The following is an 18,603-nucleotide window of genomic DNA, read 5'->3' on the forward strand; positions in this document are numbered from 1 at the left end:
CTGGGCATCCCTCTTGCACCTTCTCAGGATGTGCTCAAGGCCAGCTTTTGGGTCTCCCACCCCTCTGGGGAGATGGTGCTATGGTCTCAAAGGCCAGAGCTGGCTTCAGGTTGTGTGTGTGTCCCCCCTGAATGCTGCTCCCACGTCTTCCCCAACTCAGCCAGCACCATGCACAGAAACAGGCAGCCAAAAACAGCCTCTCCAGATGGAAGGGAAATAGCACCCAGAGCCGCCAGTCATCATGAAATGAACATTTAATGAAGACAGTCTCTCCTGGTGCGTGTGAGTGTGTGCGTGTGTGCGTTGTCTCTGTGAGCTTAGTTTTATCCCCTCTATTACTTTTTTTTTGATTCTTTTTTTTTTTTATATATATACATCTATAAAAAATTCAAATACAGCATGTCAACAGTGGGAATACTAGGACGTACGGTATTAAATACTGCGCTTGGGTCCAGGCAGGGCCAAGAGGAGGTGTCTTTACAAAACAGGACTTCGGGCAGGAGAGGGAGGAGAGCAGAGCAGGCATGGGGACATCTGGGGACAGCCAGGGACAGCAGGGGACAGCGGGGCACAGGTCTGCAGGGCTCCAGCTCTAAAGGCAACAGCAGAGCTATTCTGCTTTTGTTGGAGAATGAGACAAAGACATCAATGGGGGCGATTCCCTGTATCCAACATGGTTAAAAGTTTGGGGGTGATGTTGGGGTGGGGTTGGAGGTGGCGAAGGCTCCTGCAGGGTGCTGTGGAGGGGGAGGTGGAGGGACAGCTCTCCCAGGTGCTCAGCAAGGGGCAGGAGGGTTTTATCGGTGTTTCACTTCCTTTTTTTGTTCCATTAAAACCCTGCCAGTTCCCTGCTCCCCAGTCTGGTGAAAGCCACCAGCTCCCCCCTCCACCACCCCCTTGGAGGGGACCAAGAACCCCCCGCCCCGATCCGTGAATCCCTCCAGCTTTGCCACATGGTCGAGAGCTCATGGGAGCGAGTCCAGTCCTTGGGGGACCCCCTTTTGCCACAAGGGGGTACACAGCTTGGAGCATCATTCCCCTCACCACCCCCCCGTTTTCATATCCCCTTTTCTCGGTGCGCTGCCGCACGGGCGGCGGGCACGTCTTTGGCGTGGGGGGGTTTAGCTGTATGAGTGGGGCCCTCAGCTGCGGCGCGGGGCACGGGCTCGCTTCACTTCGCTGAGGAAAGGGGCACGGAGATGTGTCTCCTCACTCCGGGCTGGGAGAGGATTTTGCGGCTCCCCAGGGGACGGCAGCGGCTCTGTCCTCCTCCGAAGTGACGGCGAGAAGCGTGATACGTCCTCAATGTGTGCAAAATCGAAGAGCTAAGAGACTCAACCCGGGAGCGGGGCGGCGGGGCGGGGGCGGCGGTGGGCGGTGGGGAGGCGGCTGCGCTGGGCTGCGGTGGATGGACAGATGGAGATCTGCAAGCAGGGAGCAGAAAGGTCACGGTCTTGCACCAAACTCAGCTGTGCCCAGTCACTGGTGGGACATACCAGGCGGAATTTGGCCTTTTTCCATAAGGGAAATTCACCCACGCAGCCAAACACATCATTTCCACCTCCTCCTCCCAGGGCTGGGCCTGCCCACCCTCCCCTGGCCGCATGCCACCACCAGTGTCACACATGAGGTGACACTGTCAGAGGGCAGCAAAGAACCTTGTGCCCACAAGGGGTTTCTCTTTGGGCACCAAAGGATGGGTGGCATCTCCTTTATCTCCCAAAAGTGATCACTGCTTCCAGGATCCATCCCTGCTCTTGGGCAATATGAGGACAGTAAAAGGGCATTTGAGTGTGACACCCGTGAGACAGCAGCCCTGGTCTGTACAGGAGAGGGGCATTTTGTACCTCTCCAGGCTGCTAGCTCTGTTCTAAGCCAAATTAAGGACATTTTTGAGATGCAATCTGAATTTGTTGATCTCGGACAATTTTTCTTTCATCACTAAGCAAAGGCCTTAGATTTCCAAGTGTTTTCTTTGCCTCTTAAAAACATCAGCAGAGAGGATGGGAGAGGGCTGCTGAGAACAAGACATCAAAGACCGACCATTTTCCCAGCTTTGCTTGAAAGGCCATTTTCAGCTGAATATTCATCTGGAAAAGCAGTCAGACTTGGTGCATTTACAAAGCTGAAAAAAACCCCGAACAACTTGTTCTCAATGCCCTTCACCCACAGTCTGGCTGGAGCATCCACTTACCAACCACATTAGAGCTCAAAGGGTCCCCATATCCCTGCCCCAGCCCAGTACCCACCTCCTGCCTTTGACACCTCTGATGGGGAGATACTCACTAAATAAAGAGGACACTATAGGCAGCCACGACCAGTCCAGCTGTCCAACACACTGCCATGGCCCCGCTGCCCACCACGGCTCCCTTGTCACAGACCTTGGTGGTGGGTGGTGCCATGAAAGAGGAGGTGCTAGCGCTTGTTGTCTCTGCAAGGAAGGAGAGTGAATGGTGAGGGGAGCTGGGATGCCCTGGGATTCATCCAACAGGAGCAGCCCTGCTCCCCTGCTGGTGTGGATAGGACCCAGCCCCAAATTGCCCTTTTCAGTGCTATACCACACTAGGGCTGAGGTGGAGGGCTGGAATGATCCATGAGACTTCCCTGGCTGTGACAGTGGACCTACTGCTTGGAGAAGTTTCTGCCATCAAGCAGAGCTGGGCTTCCTTCTCATCCCCATCCTGACCAGCTGAACCACTCTCTTATGCACCAGCTCGGTAGGAATTTTACCTAAGAAGTTCCAATGAGCCACTAGTGCTCAGCTGAGAGCATCCCCCGCCCACAGAACACGCCAGACACGTCAGGCTGCATCTGCTGGGCTGGCTCACAGGGTTTGTCCTGCTCTGTACTGAACCAGATGGATTGTCTATGCCTGCAGAGGGCTGCAGGACTGCAGGGAGTGCTTGGATGGCCAGTCAGGCTGGGGCAGCTTTGGCCACATCCGGATGGACCCAACACATCCCTGGCCAGACTGTCTGGGCTGACTGGGGACCACAGGGTCTGTCTCAGCATCTTTCAGATTCTATTGAGGTGTCACAGTGAGGCTCAGTGCTGGAGCTGGAGTGTCCCACATCAGCCCTGCCGGCTGCACCAGGCTGCACGTTCAGGGATGTGTGTGCCAGGAACACACATGTGAGGGACACACATGTGCCTGCACACGGTGCGGAAGGGTGACACTGGAAGGGGCATTTGCGTTTACCACAACGCAGGTGGGAATAGAAGCAAAACCAAAACACTGGCAGTGCTGCTGCAGGGTGTTCCAGCACTCCTTGTGGGCGTTTATCCACCTGGGAATGGTGGGGGGGATGCAAATCCCTGCTGCTGCCTGAATATCCAGGTGCTCTACCAGGTGCTGTTTTGAAAAGGGGGGGTTTCTCTGCATAGCAGTCAAGGAAATCAGTGCAGGGTCTGCTCCATCCTTTCTGGGAAATGGTGGGCTGATAACACTCATTTGGACACAGTCCCAGCTCCTTCCTAGAAACAGAGACTTGTTAACTTGGTGGCTTTTATTTTGAGTTGGCATCCCTTTGAGCCATTGTGAAGGGTCAGAGGTGTGGGAGGGGATAGGACTGGAGATGGGAGGGAGGGCTGGAGGAAGACAGCACTCTAGGGAACAACAACCACAACAACCACAACAACCACAACTACCACGACAACACAGTGGCCAGCCTCACTGTCCTGCCCCAAGTATCCTGGTGAAAAGGATGCTGGACCCAGGTGAGCTGAGTTAGCATTCTTCAGCCCATGGGTGCACCTTCTGACAGGGCCACAGTGCAGGGTGAAGGGCTGCAGCTCCAGGGGTGTTTGGGGGCTATCCCTGGCCGTGGACAAAACTTGCATGGAGCCAAAGAGGAGATCCCTCAGCCCAGAGTCCTTGGCTCCTCCTGAATGGAGCCTGTTTGTACTGGAAGGGGGCTCTTACCTGTGATCTGGGCCTCCGTGGTGAGATGCTTGGGCTCCTCTGTCCAGGGGGTGGCATGAACAGCCACACTCCAGTCACTCCACGTGCCAATGTCGTTGTCTTTGGCTGCCACCTGGATGATGTATTCCTTGCCAGCGTAAGCGTCCGTGATGGTGTGTGATGTCCCATCCGACAGCTCGACCTGGGGGCAGAAGCGGGGAGGGGAGGGCGGTCAGAGGAGCCGCCCGCAGGTGTAAGGCAATCAGTATATTTAGCTTGGCTAAACGATATTAACAAGACTTTTTCAGCACTTTTGGAAATACTGGGGCGTTGTGGGCAGAGGCATAAGCCCAGGACAGGGATGGAAGGGGGCAGGGATGGAAGGGGAGTGAGATGCTCCAGCTGCAGCTACACTGAAGGTCTAAAGACTTGGTTCCACTCCCAGATTCACGGCGTCAGAGTGGAGCAGCTTCCTCTAGAGGTCACCAGAAACTAGCAGATGTGTGTGCGGGCTCCCTCGGACATGTTAGGGCAGCTGGGAGTTGGATATTGCAGGCAGTGGGTGGGGCGTGCAACGCGCTTTCAGGGCACCACTGACAGTGCTGGGAGGAGGCTTCCCTGCCAGCAACACCTATGGCCAGTCTGATCCCGTGCCTGCTGGCATCCCGCTGTTTTGGCTTGCATCCCTCCAGCTGGGCCCTTGGATAAGTATCAAGTTGTGTCCAGACATCTTTCCTAGAAACTATTCCCTCTGTCCCATTGTCACTGCTGTCTGAGCCATAGAAGATCCTGCCGTCCTTTGTGCTGCAAAGTGCAATGGTTTAACCCCATTTAACCCTCCAAGGGATCTCGGTTCCATTCGGAGCTTGGCTCCAGGACAGAGGGATGCAGGTGCTCAGCAGAAATGCACCCCGATGGCACAGATCCCGGTGAGCAAACATGTGGCTGACAGAGGGGGAGGGCTCAGCATCCAAATGACCAGGGCAGGAGCATCTGGTAGAGGCTAAGTGGGACACTGCCCTCCTCCCCATCTCTGAGACTGAGGACCCACCTGCTGCCCACTTGAGTCCCCCTCTGTGCTACTGTGTGTGGCATGGGGGGCACACAGGGCACCCCTTGTCTGCCCTGCACCCTGCCCAGACACATTTCTAATAAATGCTGCAGGATGAGGGGTGGTGTGGGACAGACACAGCCCATCTGCCAGGGGCTCGAGCATCACATCGTGGGTGGGGGTAGCTTCATGGTGCTACACGTGTGGTGTCCTCCAAATCTCCCCAGGCACCCAGGAGAAAGTCAGGCACAGAATCACACTGTCCTGGGGATCAGCAACAGCTCAGTGACAGGAGAAAGATACAAACTTCTGGGAGGGAAGGAAGGAGGGAAGGAGGGAGGGAAGGAGGGAAGGAGGGAAGGAAGGAAGGAAGGAAGGAAGTGGCGGAAGGAAGGAAGTGGCGGAAGGAAGGAAGTGGCGGAAGGAAGGAAGTGGCGGAAGGAAGGAAGTGGCGGAAGGAAGTGGCGGAAGGAAGTGGCGGAAGGAAGGAAGTGGCGGAAGGAAGGAAGGAAGTGGCGGAAGGAAGGAAGGAAGTGGCGGAAGGAAGGAAGGAAGTGGCGGAAGGAAGGAAGTGGCGGAAGGAAGTGGCGGAAGGAAGTGGCGGAAGGAAGGAAGTGGCGGAAGGAAGTGGCGGAAGGAAGGAAGGAAGTGGCGGAAGGAAGGAAGGAAGTGGCGGAAGGAAGGAAGTGGCGGAAGGAAGGAAGGAAGTGGCGGAAGGAAGTGGCGGAAGGAAGTGGCGGAAGGAAGTGGCGGAAGGAAGTGGCGGAAGGAAGTGGCGGAAGGAAGGAAGGAAGTGGCGGAAGGAAGGAAGGAAGTGGCGGAAGGAAGGAAGTGGCGGAAGGAAGTGGCGGAAGGAAGTGGCGGAAGGAAGGAAGTGGCGGAAGGAAGGAAGGAAGTGGCGGAAGGAAGGAAGTGGCGGAAGGAAGGAAGGAAGGAAGGAAGGAAGGAAGGAAGGAAGGAAGGAAGGAAGGAAGGAAGGAAGGAAGGAAGGAAGGAAGGAAGGAAGGAAGGAAGGAAGGAAGGAAGGAAGTGGCGGAAGGAAGGAAGTGGCGGAAGGAAGTGGCGGAAGGAAGGAAGGAAGTGGCGGAAGGAAGGAAGGAAGTGGCGGAAGGAAGGAAGGAAGTGGCGGAAGGAAGGAAGGAAGGAAGTGGCGGAAGGAAGGAAGGAAGGAAGGAAGGAAGGAAGTGGCGGAAGGAAGTGGCGGAAGGAAGTGGCGGAAGGAAGGAAGGGAGGAAGGAAGGAAGTGGCGGAAGGAAGGAAGGAAGTGGCGGAAGGAAGGAAGTGGCGGAAGGAAGGAAGTGGCGGAAGGAAGTGGCGGAAGGAAGTGGCGGAAGGAAGTGGCGGAAGGAAGTGGCGGAAGTGGCGGAAGTGGCGGAAGTGGCGGAAGTGGCAGAAGTGGCGGAAGGAAGTGGCGGAAGGAAGGAAGTGGCGGAAGGAAGGAAGTGGCGGAAGGAAGTGGCGGAAGGAAGGAAGTGGCGGAAGGAAGGAAGTGGCGGAAGGAAGTGGCGGAAGGAAGTGGCGGAAGGAAGTGGCGGAAGGAAGGAAGTGGCGGAAGGAAGGAAGTGGCGGAAGGAAGGAAGTGGCGGAAGGAAGGAAGTGGCGGAAGGAAGGAAGTGGCGGAAGGAAGGAAGGAAGGAAGGAAGGAAGGAAGGAAGGAAGGAAGTGGCGGAAGGAAGGAAGTGGCGGAAGGAAGGAAGTGGCGGAAGGAAGGAAGGAAGTGGCGGAAGGAAGGAAGTGGCGGAAGGAAGGAAGGAAGGAAGGAAGTGGCGGAAGGAAGTGGCGGAAGGAAGTGGCGGAAGGAAGGAAGTGGCGGAAGGAAGTGGCGGAAGGAAGTGGCGGAAGGAAGGAAGTGGCGGAAGGAAGGAAGTGGCGGAAGGAAGGAAGGAAGTGGCGGAAGGAAGGAAGGAAGTGGCGGAAGGAAGGAAGTGGCGGAAGGAAGGAAGTGGCGGAAGGAAGGAAGTGGCGGAAGGAAGGAAGGAAGGAAGGAAGTGGCGGAAGGAAGTGGCGGAAGGAAGGAAGTGGCGGAAGGAAGTGGCGGAAGGAAGTGGCGGAAGGAAGTGGCGGAAGGAAGGAAGTGGCGGAAGGAAGGAAGTGGCGGAAGGAAGGAAGTGGCGGAAGGAAGGAAGGAAGGAAGGAAGGAAGGAAGGAAGGAAGGAAGTGGCGGAAGGAAGGAAGGAAGGAAGGAAGGAAGGAAGGAAGGAAGGAAGGAAGGAAGGAAGGAAGGAAGGAAGGAAGGAAGGAAGGAAGGAAGGAAGGAAGGAGGGAAGGAAGGAGGGAAGGAAGGAGGGAAGGAAGGAGGGAAGGAAGGAGGGAAGGAAGGAAGGCCTAGGCCAATGCACCTGTGGGATGAGGCTGTCCTGGCAGTGTGGCTGTACATACCCAAGGGATGGTGTGCACACCAGATGTTCAGTGCTATCACCCCACAGCTTACTGGAGTACCTTAAAAGCAGGAACCCACCCTGAGAAAGAACCAGCCCATTTCCTTCTGCGCAGCACATGCAACAGCCCAGCACAGATGTAATCCCTTTGGCATGAAAGCTGCAGCCCCCTCCAGGCTTTTCCTGTCACTCTGGGGGATTCCTAACAGGAAGGGGCATTTTTGCTTTCTTGTCCAAGTGAAAGCCTTTCCTTCCCTATTCTCACTTCCAGCCTTCTGCCCAGAACATCAGAGCCCTTGGGATCTGTACTCCCAGCTGCTCCTGCCAGCTGACCTGAGCCCCACATCTGGAGCACACCTGGATGCAGGCCTGATTTGTCTCCCCCATGGCCACTGGGAGCCCAGGCACCTCGGGGTGGGTAGGCAGGAGAGCCACCAGGTCGTGAATCATCTGGTCTGCTAGGCAGGCCACCTCCCTGTAGTGGCACAGCGAAGCTCTCTCTGCCACCCAGACCTTGGGAGCTCTTTGGTGGCACCCACCAATGTGGATGGCAATGCCAAGGGAATCAAGTTAAATTAATTCCTAATGACAATTAAATGAAATGAAACCTCACAGGGTGAGCTGCCAACTCTGCTGACTTGACTTGCTCTGTGCTGGCTGGGGTACGGTTTGGAATTGGAGAATGAGGACAGGGCTCTGAAAGATGCTGGGCTTATGACCCTGTCCAAGACTTCCAGCGTGCTCTGAACCCCCTGGCTCCTCCCTGGGACCTGTACCAAGCAGGATACAGGCAGGGCAACCTTACTTAGGTCCTGATGACCTGGCAGGGCTGCCTTCCCATCAGCATTTTCTGCATCCCAAAATCCATCCCAGCTTTCCCTTGCGAGCAATTCCGGCCTCTTCCCACCAACAAAAAATCAGCAGTTGAATGTGTGTAGGTGGGGTGTCACAGGCACAATAGAGTTAAACCTGTGCCTTGCCTGGGCAGGGGGAGTGTCCCCCCAGGACCCAGATTGTCCCTTCTTGCAGGACCTGGGAGGATGTTGCCCTAAGCTCTGCTTTACCCCACAGTCAAAAAGAGAACACATAGATGGTATCATCTCTTCCCACACACACAACCTCTGGATGCAGACCTTCTGAGCCAGGCAGCCAGGGACATACCCAGCATTGGTCATGGTGGGGAGAAAGCCACTGGGTGGGTGCTCATGGCCCAGCCCAGAAGTGCCACAACAAATGGGAAAGCACAAAGGGATTGGGTCCAACTGGACACAGACAGGGAGAGACAGAACTGGGGGAAGACACACTGAAGAGGCTGTGGGAGTACGGGTGGACACACAGCATCAAAGGCAGAGGGAGAAATTCCTTAATCCATGTCCTTGCCACACAGAGACAAAAGCTGGAGGAAGGCTGTGCATGGTAATTTTTTTGGCCAGGGTGGGGGTTTGTGTGTGGCTGCCTGCCTTTGTGCACCTGCCAAAAGTCACTCCAACTGGCTGTGAAGTGCTGCCCAGATTAATGAGGGATCAGTAGCCAGTGCAAGGCAGAGCTATTAGCATTGCAAAAAAAAAAAAAGAAAAAGAAAAAGTAAAGAAAAATAAAATAAAAGGAAAAAAGAAAGAAAGAAAAAGAAAAGAGAGAGAAAGAGAAATGAATAAAAGCCCTTGAACCCAGTAATTCAGATGACAGCTTGCTGAGGACAGCATGGGCTGGGATCCCATACCCTGCCATGGTCACATACCCCCACATTCCTGCTTGGAAAGATTATGGAGCTGCCGAGTGCCCACCCACAGTCCCAAGTGCCAGGATGAGCACATGGGCCAGCGCCACACTGATGGGATGGAGACAGACACTTAGGGCAGGCTGAGGGGAGGACTGCTCACCACTTGGCTTTCCCCCTGTCCATGCTGGTCCCCCCTGCACATGTGCTGAAGGCCTGGGGACATCCACAGCAGCCGTACACAGCCCAACACCCGTGCATGCCCTCCTTCCAGTCCCTGCCTGCAGACTGATGTCCCTGCCTCGGTGCTTGGCACAGCAGGAATTAAGGAAGCCACTGTCCCCTCTGAGCTCCCCTCACCCTGCTCCCATGGCCCCCAGCCCACCCTGCCAGGGCGCCCTGGCAGTAAAAAAGGTCACTGTGCTTTGTTCCCACCCAGGCTCTGCTCCAGGTACAGGGTGACCAGGTAGCAATTACTTGTGCACAGAGTGAACACGGGCAGGTCTGAAGCCCTGCTGGCCTTCAGAAGGGGATGGGGCAGTGGGGCAGGGAAGAAATCCCCACCCCAACAGCTGGGCAGGGGGCTGGTGTGTGTTGAAAGGAGGTGCAGGGGGAGAAGGGGGGATCAGATGCCTCCTTTTCTGCATCCCACATGAAAATGTGTTTGCTGGCTCCCTTGTGGTGGCAGTGGCTCTGTTTTCCATTCCTGGACACCTCCTGCTTAGGGCAGCTCCTAGAATGAGGAGGGGGTGCTCCACCAGCAGTATGGGGATGAGGACTGGCATCCCTCTGTCCCAAGGCAGGGCTGCAGTGTGTCTGTGTGTGTGACAGGACAGTGACCACACACTTTGTCCCAGGTGCTGTATCAAGCCTAGATGAGTCTGTCTTCCCCAGAATAAAAGGAGCACCCTCCCTGGCTATTGCAAGGTGAAGTTGATGTGCTCACACAGCCTTTGCTACCCACAGCACACACAGAATGATCATAACCTGGCTCTGCCAAACATCTGGCGTCCTTGCAGCCTCGTCCTCTGGATGCTACTTGAATTATACTGGATGATGGGGGAAATTGGAACTGGATAGGGATGGGGACACCCCAGTGAGCTCTATTTCACAACCACTTTTCCCCACAGCATGGGCCAGATCCCAGATCTGCCACTGGGCTGCAAGGAGCTTTGCAGGGACTCAGCTACACAAACAGCTGCTGTTTCAGGTGCCTTCAGTCCCTGCGAGTGCAGGGGGATCCCAGCAGGGTTTCCACCTGTGCTGAGGAACAGAATAAACCAAAAGAAGAAGTAATCCCCAAGCAAACTGCCCCACCACTGGGAAGTTCAGGAGGGTCACTGCAAACGGCCAGTGCAGCTTGAGAACAGATGACACCATGTGGAAAAGAAACATTTTGCTTTTTCCCTTTGAAAAAGGGAATATATTTGCCTGGAGAGCAAATATGTCTGACAGTGATTGCTAACAAAGGTACCCCCTAATACCTCCTCCTTCCACAGAGCTGCAAGAATCAGTTGGTATAAGCCCAGACACAACTTTCTACCTGGACTCTGGAATGACTGAAAGTTGGGGAAAATGAATGACCCCCTCTTATTCTTTGCCAGGTGGGTAGTGGAAAAGCCACTCCAGCAAGGCCTGAGCTGTGCTCTCTGCTGTCACCCCCTCCTCAAAAGGCTGCTGTGGTGCTGCACAGAGCCCAGCCCTGCTGTGGGTTTGGGAGGATGAGCTATCACAGGGCTCCTCTGCAGCCTGGGCTGTGCCACACCAGGTGCAGCTGAATGGATCCCTTCTGGCTCAAAATAAAGACCATCTTTGAAAGCAGGGGCTGTAACAGGAAAACAAGGTAACAGGAAACTTTCTCCAGACATGCTGTCAGAGGTTGCTTTTGCTTGTGGCTATGGGGATGATGGGTGCAGGGGTGCTGAGGGCACTCAGCAACAACTCTAAGATGGCCCGAACTGGCATAGGCTGCCTGCAGATGCCTCCACCATGCTGGTGCAGTGGGCTGGGGGTGAAAGCAGCTTGTGCATGGGCATGGCAGAGCACAGACACCTGCCCAGTCTGCATGTGGGCAGGGAAAGTTAGGCTTGCTAGCACCTTCCTACCTGCTTGTAGCTGTGGGAGCATGAAGGTGGGGACATGCACGCATGAGTGCCCTGCTGCTCTGTGCCACCTTTACAGCTGCCAGCTGCTCAGTACTTTTAGGTCGCCAGCAGTTTCCAAGGGGGCTGAGAGCACCCAGGTAATGCCAGCCAAGGGTCCTGAACCTGCTCTATCCCAGAAAAGGTGATTTCTGGGCATTTCCCACCCCTACCCTCCTCTGAGAAACTCTCTGCTCCAGCCCTGCCTGCCCCATGCTGAGCTGCAAGAAACACTATTACAGACTCCATATTTTTGCTCCCATCTATTAATTCTTTGGATTTTTCCCCCCTTCTTTTTTAATCACTGACTTTGCAGCCAGGAGGAGAGAAATGCTGCAATAAAAGCTACCAGGCGTGAAGTTGTAACCCAGCTTGCTCAGGGTGACCTCCCTGCCAAGACTGCCTTGCAAAGAGGGGGAGTGCAGGAAAAGCAGCAGAGGCACAGGGGGATGCGAATGGGCACAAAGAGGCACTCCTGCTGCAAAGTGACATTGCCACCGTGCCGGCAGGGACGCTGCTGTGGCAGGCAGTGGCACTAATTGCCTTCTTACCCAGCTTGCTCCATCCCTCTCCTTGCCCATCACAGACAGGATATATGCATTGGTTCACACTTTCAGGCTGTATCAGGCTGTTCCGAGGCAGGAACTTCCCGAGACAGCATGTGAGATTCACTTCTCTGACCAAAAAATGTTGCTTTGCCCTGGGAGACAAGCCTGAGCCTGCTCTGGCAACCAGTCCCAACATTGATGAGGGAGGTCAGTCCAGAGGACAATGCCATCCTTGCGCCAACAAACCCAACACTAAGTATTTGGCAATTTGACAAACTTTCCAAGCCTGTCCCCCAAACCCCATCATTTTCCCAGATCAGAGCAAGCACAGATGTCTGTGTGGGTTTGTTGGGTTTTTTTGTCCAAATTCCTAAAATCCTGTGATGGTGGGAGCACTTCTACTTGCACTTCCAGAGAAGGACGCTTCCAGCCCTCGCAAATGCTCACGAACATGCCCCTAATGCTTCCAACGCAGAAGAGGAAGGAGAGAACCCAGCCACATTATTAGCTTTAAATATCTCATGACCTTTTACTGCAAATCTCAAGATCTGAGGCGCAGCCCGCCTCACGGTTCGTTAACATTTCATGTTGTCAGCGCGGCCAATGGGTTCAATTAGACTTCGCGACGGCATCTGCAAATTGCTGGCAACCCACAGTAGGAAATCCTCCCTCGGTCTGGCCACCAGCTCTGACGCTGCATAAGAAATACCTTCTCGAGCCCCGCCACATTCCTGGGATGTGCATCGAGCTGGCAAGGGCTCAGCGCACGTGATCTCCCTCCAAAAAATGCGAAAGGAGGGGGGGGGACGCGAATCCTGCTCCAGAAAATGCCACAGGAAGGGAGCAAAGTGGCTGCAAGAGCTGTCCATGGCTCCCCAGAGATGCTGAGGAGGGTGTGTGGCCACCCGCCTGCACGGAGGGGCGAGCGTGCAGATGTGCTCGCAGGGAGATCGCATGTGTGAGTGCGGCAATCGCTGCTGCTGCGAGTTAACTGAAGGAGCCTGTAAAACCAGAAACAGGCTATTAGCAATCCATTAGGAAAGGCTATCAGTTCCAGCCTAGGTAAGCCATTAGAGGAACATCTGAGAGCATTAGGAGAGCTCGCTTGGGGCCAGGATGGGGCTATAAAACAGAAGAGGAAACCACGCTAATCTGGCTTGAATTACAAACTTAAAAGCGGGAGAAAAATAAAGGATACCCTAAACATTTAATGTTTTATATTTAGGAGACAGAAGGGGAGATTTTGCCAAAAGGAGAGAATAAAAAACCTGTTTAGGCTACAAATATCCATCTCTCTTCTGGCAGCAGAGAAACCACCAGCCCCTCTTCCAGAAAGGGAGGAGTGTGATTTTAAAGTTTCTTGAGTTTCAGAGTGAGCTCAGCGCTGGTGAGGTGGAGGGGAGTCTTTGGCCACATGACGTGACACGATGTGACACGGCTGCATCCCCAACAGCTGCATACCCATGTGGAAGCTCATCCTCATCATCATCATCATCATCATCATCCCTCCAGGATAATAATTCCCAGAGCACGTTACCGTAATTCCCAGAGCAAACCTCAACACGAGAGCTGCTAAGTGGTCTGTGTGGAAAGGTGCTGCTGAGCAGGGGAAAGGGATTGCAAATGGCACGCTGGGGCTCAAACCCAATTTGCAAAGTGCTGGGAAGGGGACGAGGGTGTTCTCCCTAGAGATTGCTTCACAGTGTGGGGTGCTTGGGCCAGGCATCACCAGACTTTCTCTGGAGGAGGGGAAACTGCATTTATGGCCAGCTCACACAGTGGTGGTCTCGATAAGATCCACTGCTCCCGTCATGGATGGCTTCATCTTCTGGTGCCAAGCCCTGGCATTATTAAAATCCTGAAAGGAAGAGCCTGGAAGAAAGCAGATACTGATTGAATCAGGCCCTATGGTATTTGACAGCTCGACATCCATCTGATCCTATTAGTGCTCATTCGGTCCTGCCTGCTGAGGTGCTGTGCATAAATCAGACCCTGCAAAGATAACGGGAGGTGGAGAGGTGAAAGAGGAGCTGCTTCTTCTGCCAAGAAACACCACGTGTGAGCAGGGCCTGCACGGATATTCTGTCTCTGGGCAGCCTCTGATGCTCCTTTGTGGGTTTTCTCCTGCAGGGATGCTGGGCTTCCCACAGGGCTGCCAAGTACCTGCTGAAAACCCATGGCTGCTGTAGAGGTGGGCTGCCATGAGGAGGCAGGGGCACAGCTCAGCCTGTGGACCTTGGGCAGACAGGGATGTGCCAGAACATGAGGTTACTCATCTCCTCCTGGCCGCTGGCAGGGACTTCTTCTCTCCCTACTGAGCTCCAAGCTGGCCCATTGTCAGTGTGCAGGTTGTGTGGGCATAAAAAGCAAGGGCTTCTCTGTGCCAACAGCCAGAGCCAAGATGGGGGGCAGCTTGAGGCAGGAGATCTGCACCTCCACGAGAATTAAAACACGCTCCTGCAAGCATGGCATGTGTCACCACCTCATCCTTTCCCAGGGCACTTGCCCCTTTGAGCTGAGACCCAACACAGCCCCCACAGGCCAAGAGGGATAGATGAGCTAGACTTGGACCTACCAAACCATGTCCTTCCCTTTTCTATCTCAATTTGGGGGAACAGGGACACCCTCCAAAATGACAAGTAATAAGATAAACAAAGAGTGCAGGCAGGCTTGGGCATGCTCCAAGCATGCTGACATTGGTGGGGGTTAATTTTAGGTACAAACACCTGCATTTGGGCTAAACAGATAGAATGTGCCAATGGGGTCTGGGGTCAGAGCAGCTCCAGCTGCTGCAGGGCTGCCTTTCTCTGGTGTTTGGGAAACGATTGAATTAGGCTTAGCAAATAATTCATCTGTTATAGTGATAATAGTGGCAGTTTTCCTCAAATCATCCACAAATCAGATTTTTCATTACCCAGCCAGCAGGGAAGGGAGTCAGAAAACAAGGCTGGCACCTCACTCGCGGAATGCTTGCACTTTCTCACAGAGCAAATTATTCCCCAAACACTCTTCTCCATCAGTCAGTGATGAGGAACATGTCTCTTGCAAGGGGATATTGATTAAAAGCAGTACCCAGCACTGCTGCACCTTCCTGAAATGCTGGGAGATGAACTCTTCCCAGCAATCCTTGTACCCAGCAGGAGAGCTAGTACCTTGAGCACTCTTTGCACCTCAGGGTATTTTTATATAGAAGAAGTTAGGTTTTTACTGCACAAGACCTGCCTTTTCCAACTAGGGTGGCCCTGCCACCAGTGTCACCAACACCTCGGTGTATTTCCCACCATCACTGCCTGCCTGAGGGCACTGATGGGGAGGCCACACCATCCCCTCAGGGCTCTGCCAGATGGGACTGCCATGGCTTGACTCTGCAATTATGGTGCCCCACACCCAGTGATGGAGGAACCTGCTGCTCTGAGAGTGTAGGAGGTGACTCAGTGACTACTCCACCATTTTTGGGTGCAAACCAGGGGATTTGGCTGCATCTGGTCTGTGGCAGGGCAAAACCATCAGCTTTTTCCACAATTGCACACCTTGGGGGAAAAAAAAATAAATGTTGTGTTTGGAAGTTTCCACTAAATCTTCCCCTTTTTACACAGCTTGAGCATTTCTGCCCCAAATAGAAAAAAAAAAAATATTCCTACAGAAAACTAATACCCAAACTCCACCTATGCCTTCTAACCTCTCTGGATCCTCCACAGGTGCTCTCCCACTACTAGGGAAGAAACAAAGGGCAAAGAGACAAGCAGGAAAACCCTCTAACTTTCAGAGCCATCAGCAAATGCTGCAATCTGAAACATAACCTGTGGTGCTGCCTCATCAAAAAACACAAGCTAATGCAAAAAGTGACCAAGACACCTTGCAGAGCCATGAGCAAAGCCTCCCATCCACTCTCCCACATATTCCTCTCCCCAGGAAGTGCTGGCTGGAAGAAAATCCCACTTGGCAGTTTGATGTAGGTCTCCAGAGACCCAGTGCTGCCTCTTATTTGACTTTTGTGTTTTTTTAGCACAATTGTTTATCAAGCAAAGTACCTAAGTGGCTTTCAGCTGGCCCAGCTTGGGCACAGAAGGGATGCTGGACGAGCTATGCCAGAGTAGCAGCACCTCCTCTCCAGCCACAGGATGCTTTCCTACACAACCCGAGCATACAAGCAGCACACAGGGGGTAAAAAAAAAAAAAAAAAAAAAAAAAAATCAAATCCTGTTTGTTATCTTCCTGCAGTAACAAATGAAATCTGTCCTCCAGGCTGCCAAGGATTTCACTGACAATTTTTTTTTAAGGAAACAAGAAATAAAAGTAAGAAATACGATAACATCGCAGCAATTGCTCGGTGACTGTGCTCTGAGTTATGGTGAGCGGTATTTTATCTCCAGTTCAAAATCTAAATGTGGCAGAGGCGCATTTAGATGTGGTGACATTTATACTTTAAATGCCTTTTACATCTCGTTGGCAAGTTTTATAAAGAACATATGTATGGAGAGTAGATAGGGGCCAAGGATGAAAACGCAGAGCAGGGAGAGGCTGCAGAGCCATTTGTAGGCAGAATGTGAGCTACAAGAAAGATAGAGAGGAGGAGAAAAGCAACGAGAAAGAGAAGGAGAGGAACGGGGTCCAGGTTGCCCGGGCAGTAAATATACATCTTTTTTTGTCCCTGAACGCTTTTTTATAATGCAGCTTGTTCCCAGTCACCAGCTTGCCCCTCTCCCTCGCATCCCAGGCAGGGCAGCATCACTCACATGTTGCCACTGGTCCAGGATGAGAGGCCGATACCGCAGGAAGAACTTCAGTGGGAAAGACTCAGGGTCAGGCCACGATGAGGGGTTTTGCCATGACACCTCCAGTCTTCGAGGGTTATTTGGCACGGGTTTGGCCACCACACTCTCCGGAGGGTCTGGCTTTACTGGAAGAAAAGAAAAGAGGGTGGTTGGCAAATGTTTGCATGTGATATACTTCCTTTATACCCCTTGGCAAAGCTGTCTGGGCTTTGCACCATGTGCAAAGAGGAGCAGCCAACATGCATCGTTTTCCCAAACTAATTAGATGCAAATCACCTTTTGTTGTCCAGGTCAGTGGTATGGCTGTCCTGGATCAAAATACCACCATTCAGGGAATGACAGCACTGCAGACACATGGAAACAGCTGGGCCAAGGCAGAGAGCATCCCTCCTACACAAAGCTAATTGGATTGGGATGAGCCCACCAAGCCAAAATCTTGCACTTCCCTTGCAACTGCTGATTTCTGTGAGTTTGACATACATTCTAGGCTGCTTACCTCACAATAATGTGGCAGAGTTTGGCCCTTGGGTTTAGAGCTGGGGTTTTGAGGATTCAAAGCATTGGCACATCATACTTACTAAGGGGGAAGGATTGCCCTGGTCACCTTCCACCCCAGCTCTCTCTCTCACTCTCACTGCCCTGCTCTGCTTTTGGGATATGGGGATATTTTCTTGCTACCTGACATGTATTGCAGGTGAATATTAACTGGCTGTGAGCTACGCAACGTGCTTTGATGTTGCAGCTACTTTCAAAGTGTCAGAAGCTCATCACAGACAGGCCGTGATGAATGTTGCTGCCTGTTGCAGAGCAGTCCTTTCTCCTTGCCAAGGGTTTGATCAAATCCTGACAGCTCAAACTCCCAATTGCAATAGCAAAGCTAAAAAAATTTGTGTACGCTCATGCTTATCCTTTAATCATGGTCAGGAAGGAGCTGGACACACGCAGCTAGGCACACAGCTGTGCCAGAGGTGGATGGGGGCTCTCTGTGCACTCCAAGAACAGCAATGCACATGAGTCTTCATGTCCTGGAAGGTGCTCAACCCCCTCCCAAGTCCACACGTAGGCAAGTGGATCCCTCCTGACCTTTCTGGACTGAACAATGGTCCTCAGGCTCTGACTGCCTTGAGCATAAGCCTGTCAAGATGTCAGCATCAGACTCCTCTCCCAAGGATGGAGGAGGGATGGTGGGGCTGTGGGGAGCTCCCTTCTGCCTGGCAGAGCTCCTGTCCTACAGTCAGAAGTCTTCTTCATGCTGACTCCTGGGTTCCCTGCTGTGGGTGGGAAGTGATGCCCTCACAGGGGCTTTGCTTACCCTGAGAGAGGAAGGAGGTGGTGGTGGTGAGTGAGTGAGCCACTCCCTCACCACCTGAGCCTGCCTGCAGCCCTGCCCTATGTGTGAGGGGCATCTTTCCTTCACTCAGATGGGATCAGGTGCTGATGTGTGGCCAGTCTGCTGCAAGTGGAGTCACATGTGAGCTGCTTGCTACCACCCCTGCTCCAGAGTGATGGTGGCATGGCAGCAACTGTCCCTGCACTGCCACCTCTTGCTCATCTCAGGAGAAACCAGCCTGTGATGCTTTGAGAACACTTTCTTGTCTGCAGGTGAGGCAGAGAGGGTGCTGAATTGAAGCCACAGCCCAACTACCTTGGTGGGACTCGTTTTCCCCAAGACATAGCCCACTACTACCTCTCTCTCCCCAGCCTCCTCTTGCTCAGCACCCTGGCACACGCCCTGCTGCAGTCATTTATCACCAACATCTTCACCACCACCCTGGCTTTCATCACCTTCCCTCTGTCACAGTGGGTGCGAGGAGGGCTGGACAGCTTCCCCCTTCCCAATGTCACTTCACCCTCAGAGGATGGTCCCAGAGCTCTGGCAGTGGCTGGTCAACCGGTGAACCTGACCACGGGTGCCTAGTGCCACCTCCCAGCTCCCACAGACTCCTCTCTGTGGCAGGATGGGGCACAATTTTCCATTTACAGCTTTATCCTCGGCAGCAGGAACGCTTTTCTGGGGCTGTGCTGAGCTGAGCTACTCCAGATGGCTCTGCAATTCCTCCGCTCACTTTGAATCCCAGGGCTGGGGCTGGAC

At 53.5% G+C, this 18,603-nt stretch overlaps 1 protein-coding gene across 8 annotated transcripts in view; it reads right to left on the reverse strand.

Moving 5' to 3' along the window:
- Window positions 1-236: 236 nt before the first annotated feature.
- Window positions 237-18,603, reverse strand: part of CNTFR (ciliary neurotrophic factor receptor) — a 202,980-nt gene continuing 184,613 nt past the window's right edge. For 5 of the 8 annotated variants that reach the window (XM_088054255.1, XM_088054257.1, XM_088054256.1 and 2 more), the window contains 4 exons: window positions 16,473-16,636; window positions 3,923-4,103; window positions 2,287-2,431; window positions 237-1,424 (listed from right to left, as the gene is read on the reverse strand). In XM_088054255.1, coding sequence (XP_087910381.1) covers window position 1,424; window positions 2,287-2,431; window positions 3,923-4,103; window positions 16,473-16,636 — 491 coding nt within the window. In that variant the 3' untranslated portion in view covers window positions 237-1,423. Of the gene's footprint in view, window positions 1,425-2,285; window positions 2,432-3,922; window positions 4,104-12,542; window positions 12,738-13,511; window positions 13,609-16,472; window positions 16,637-18,603 lie in introns of those variants that run through there. The other 3 variants (XM_088054254.1, XM_088054261.1, XM_088054260.1) reach the window with 2 other exon arrangements.

This window comes from Pseudopodoces humilis, chromosome 4, assembly GCF_049639895.1.
Source record: "Pseudopodoces humilis isolate 2021_Gansu_Grassland_sample_001 chromosome 4, ASM4963989v1, whole genome shotgun sequence".
NCBI lineage: Eukaryota > Metazoa > Chordata > Aves > Passeriformes > Paridae > Pseudopodoces > Pseudopodoces humilis.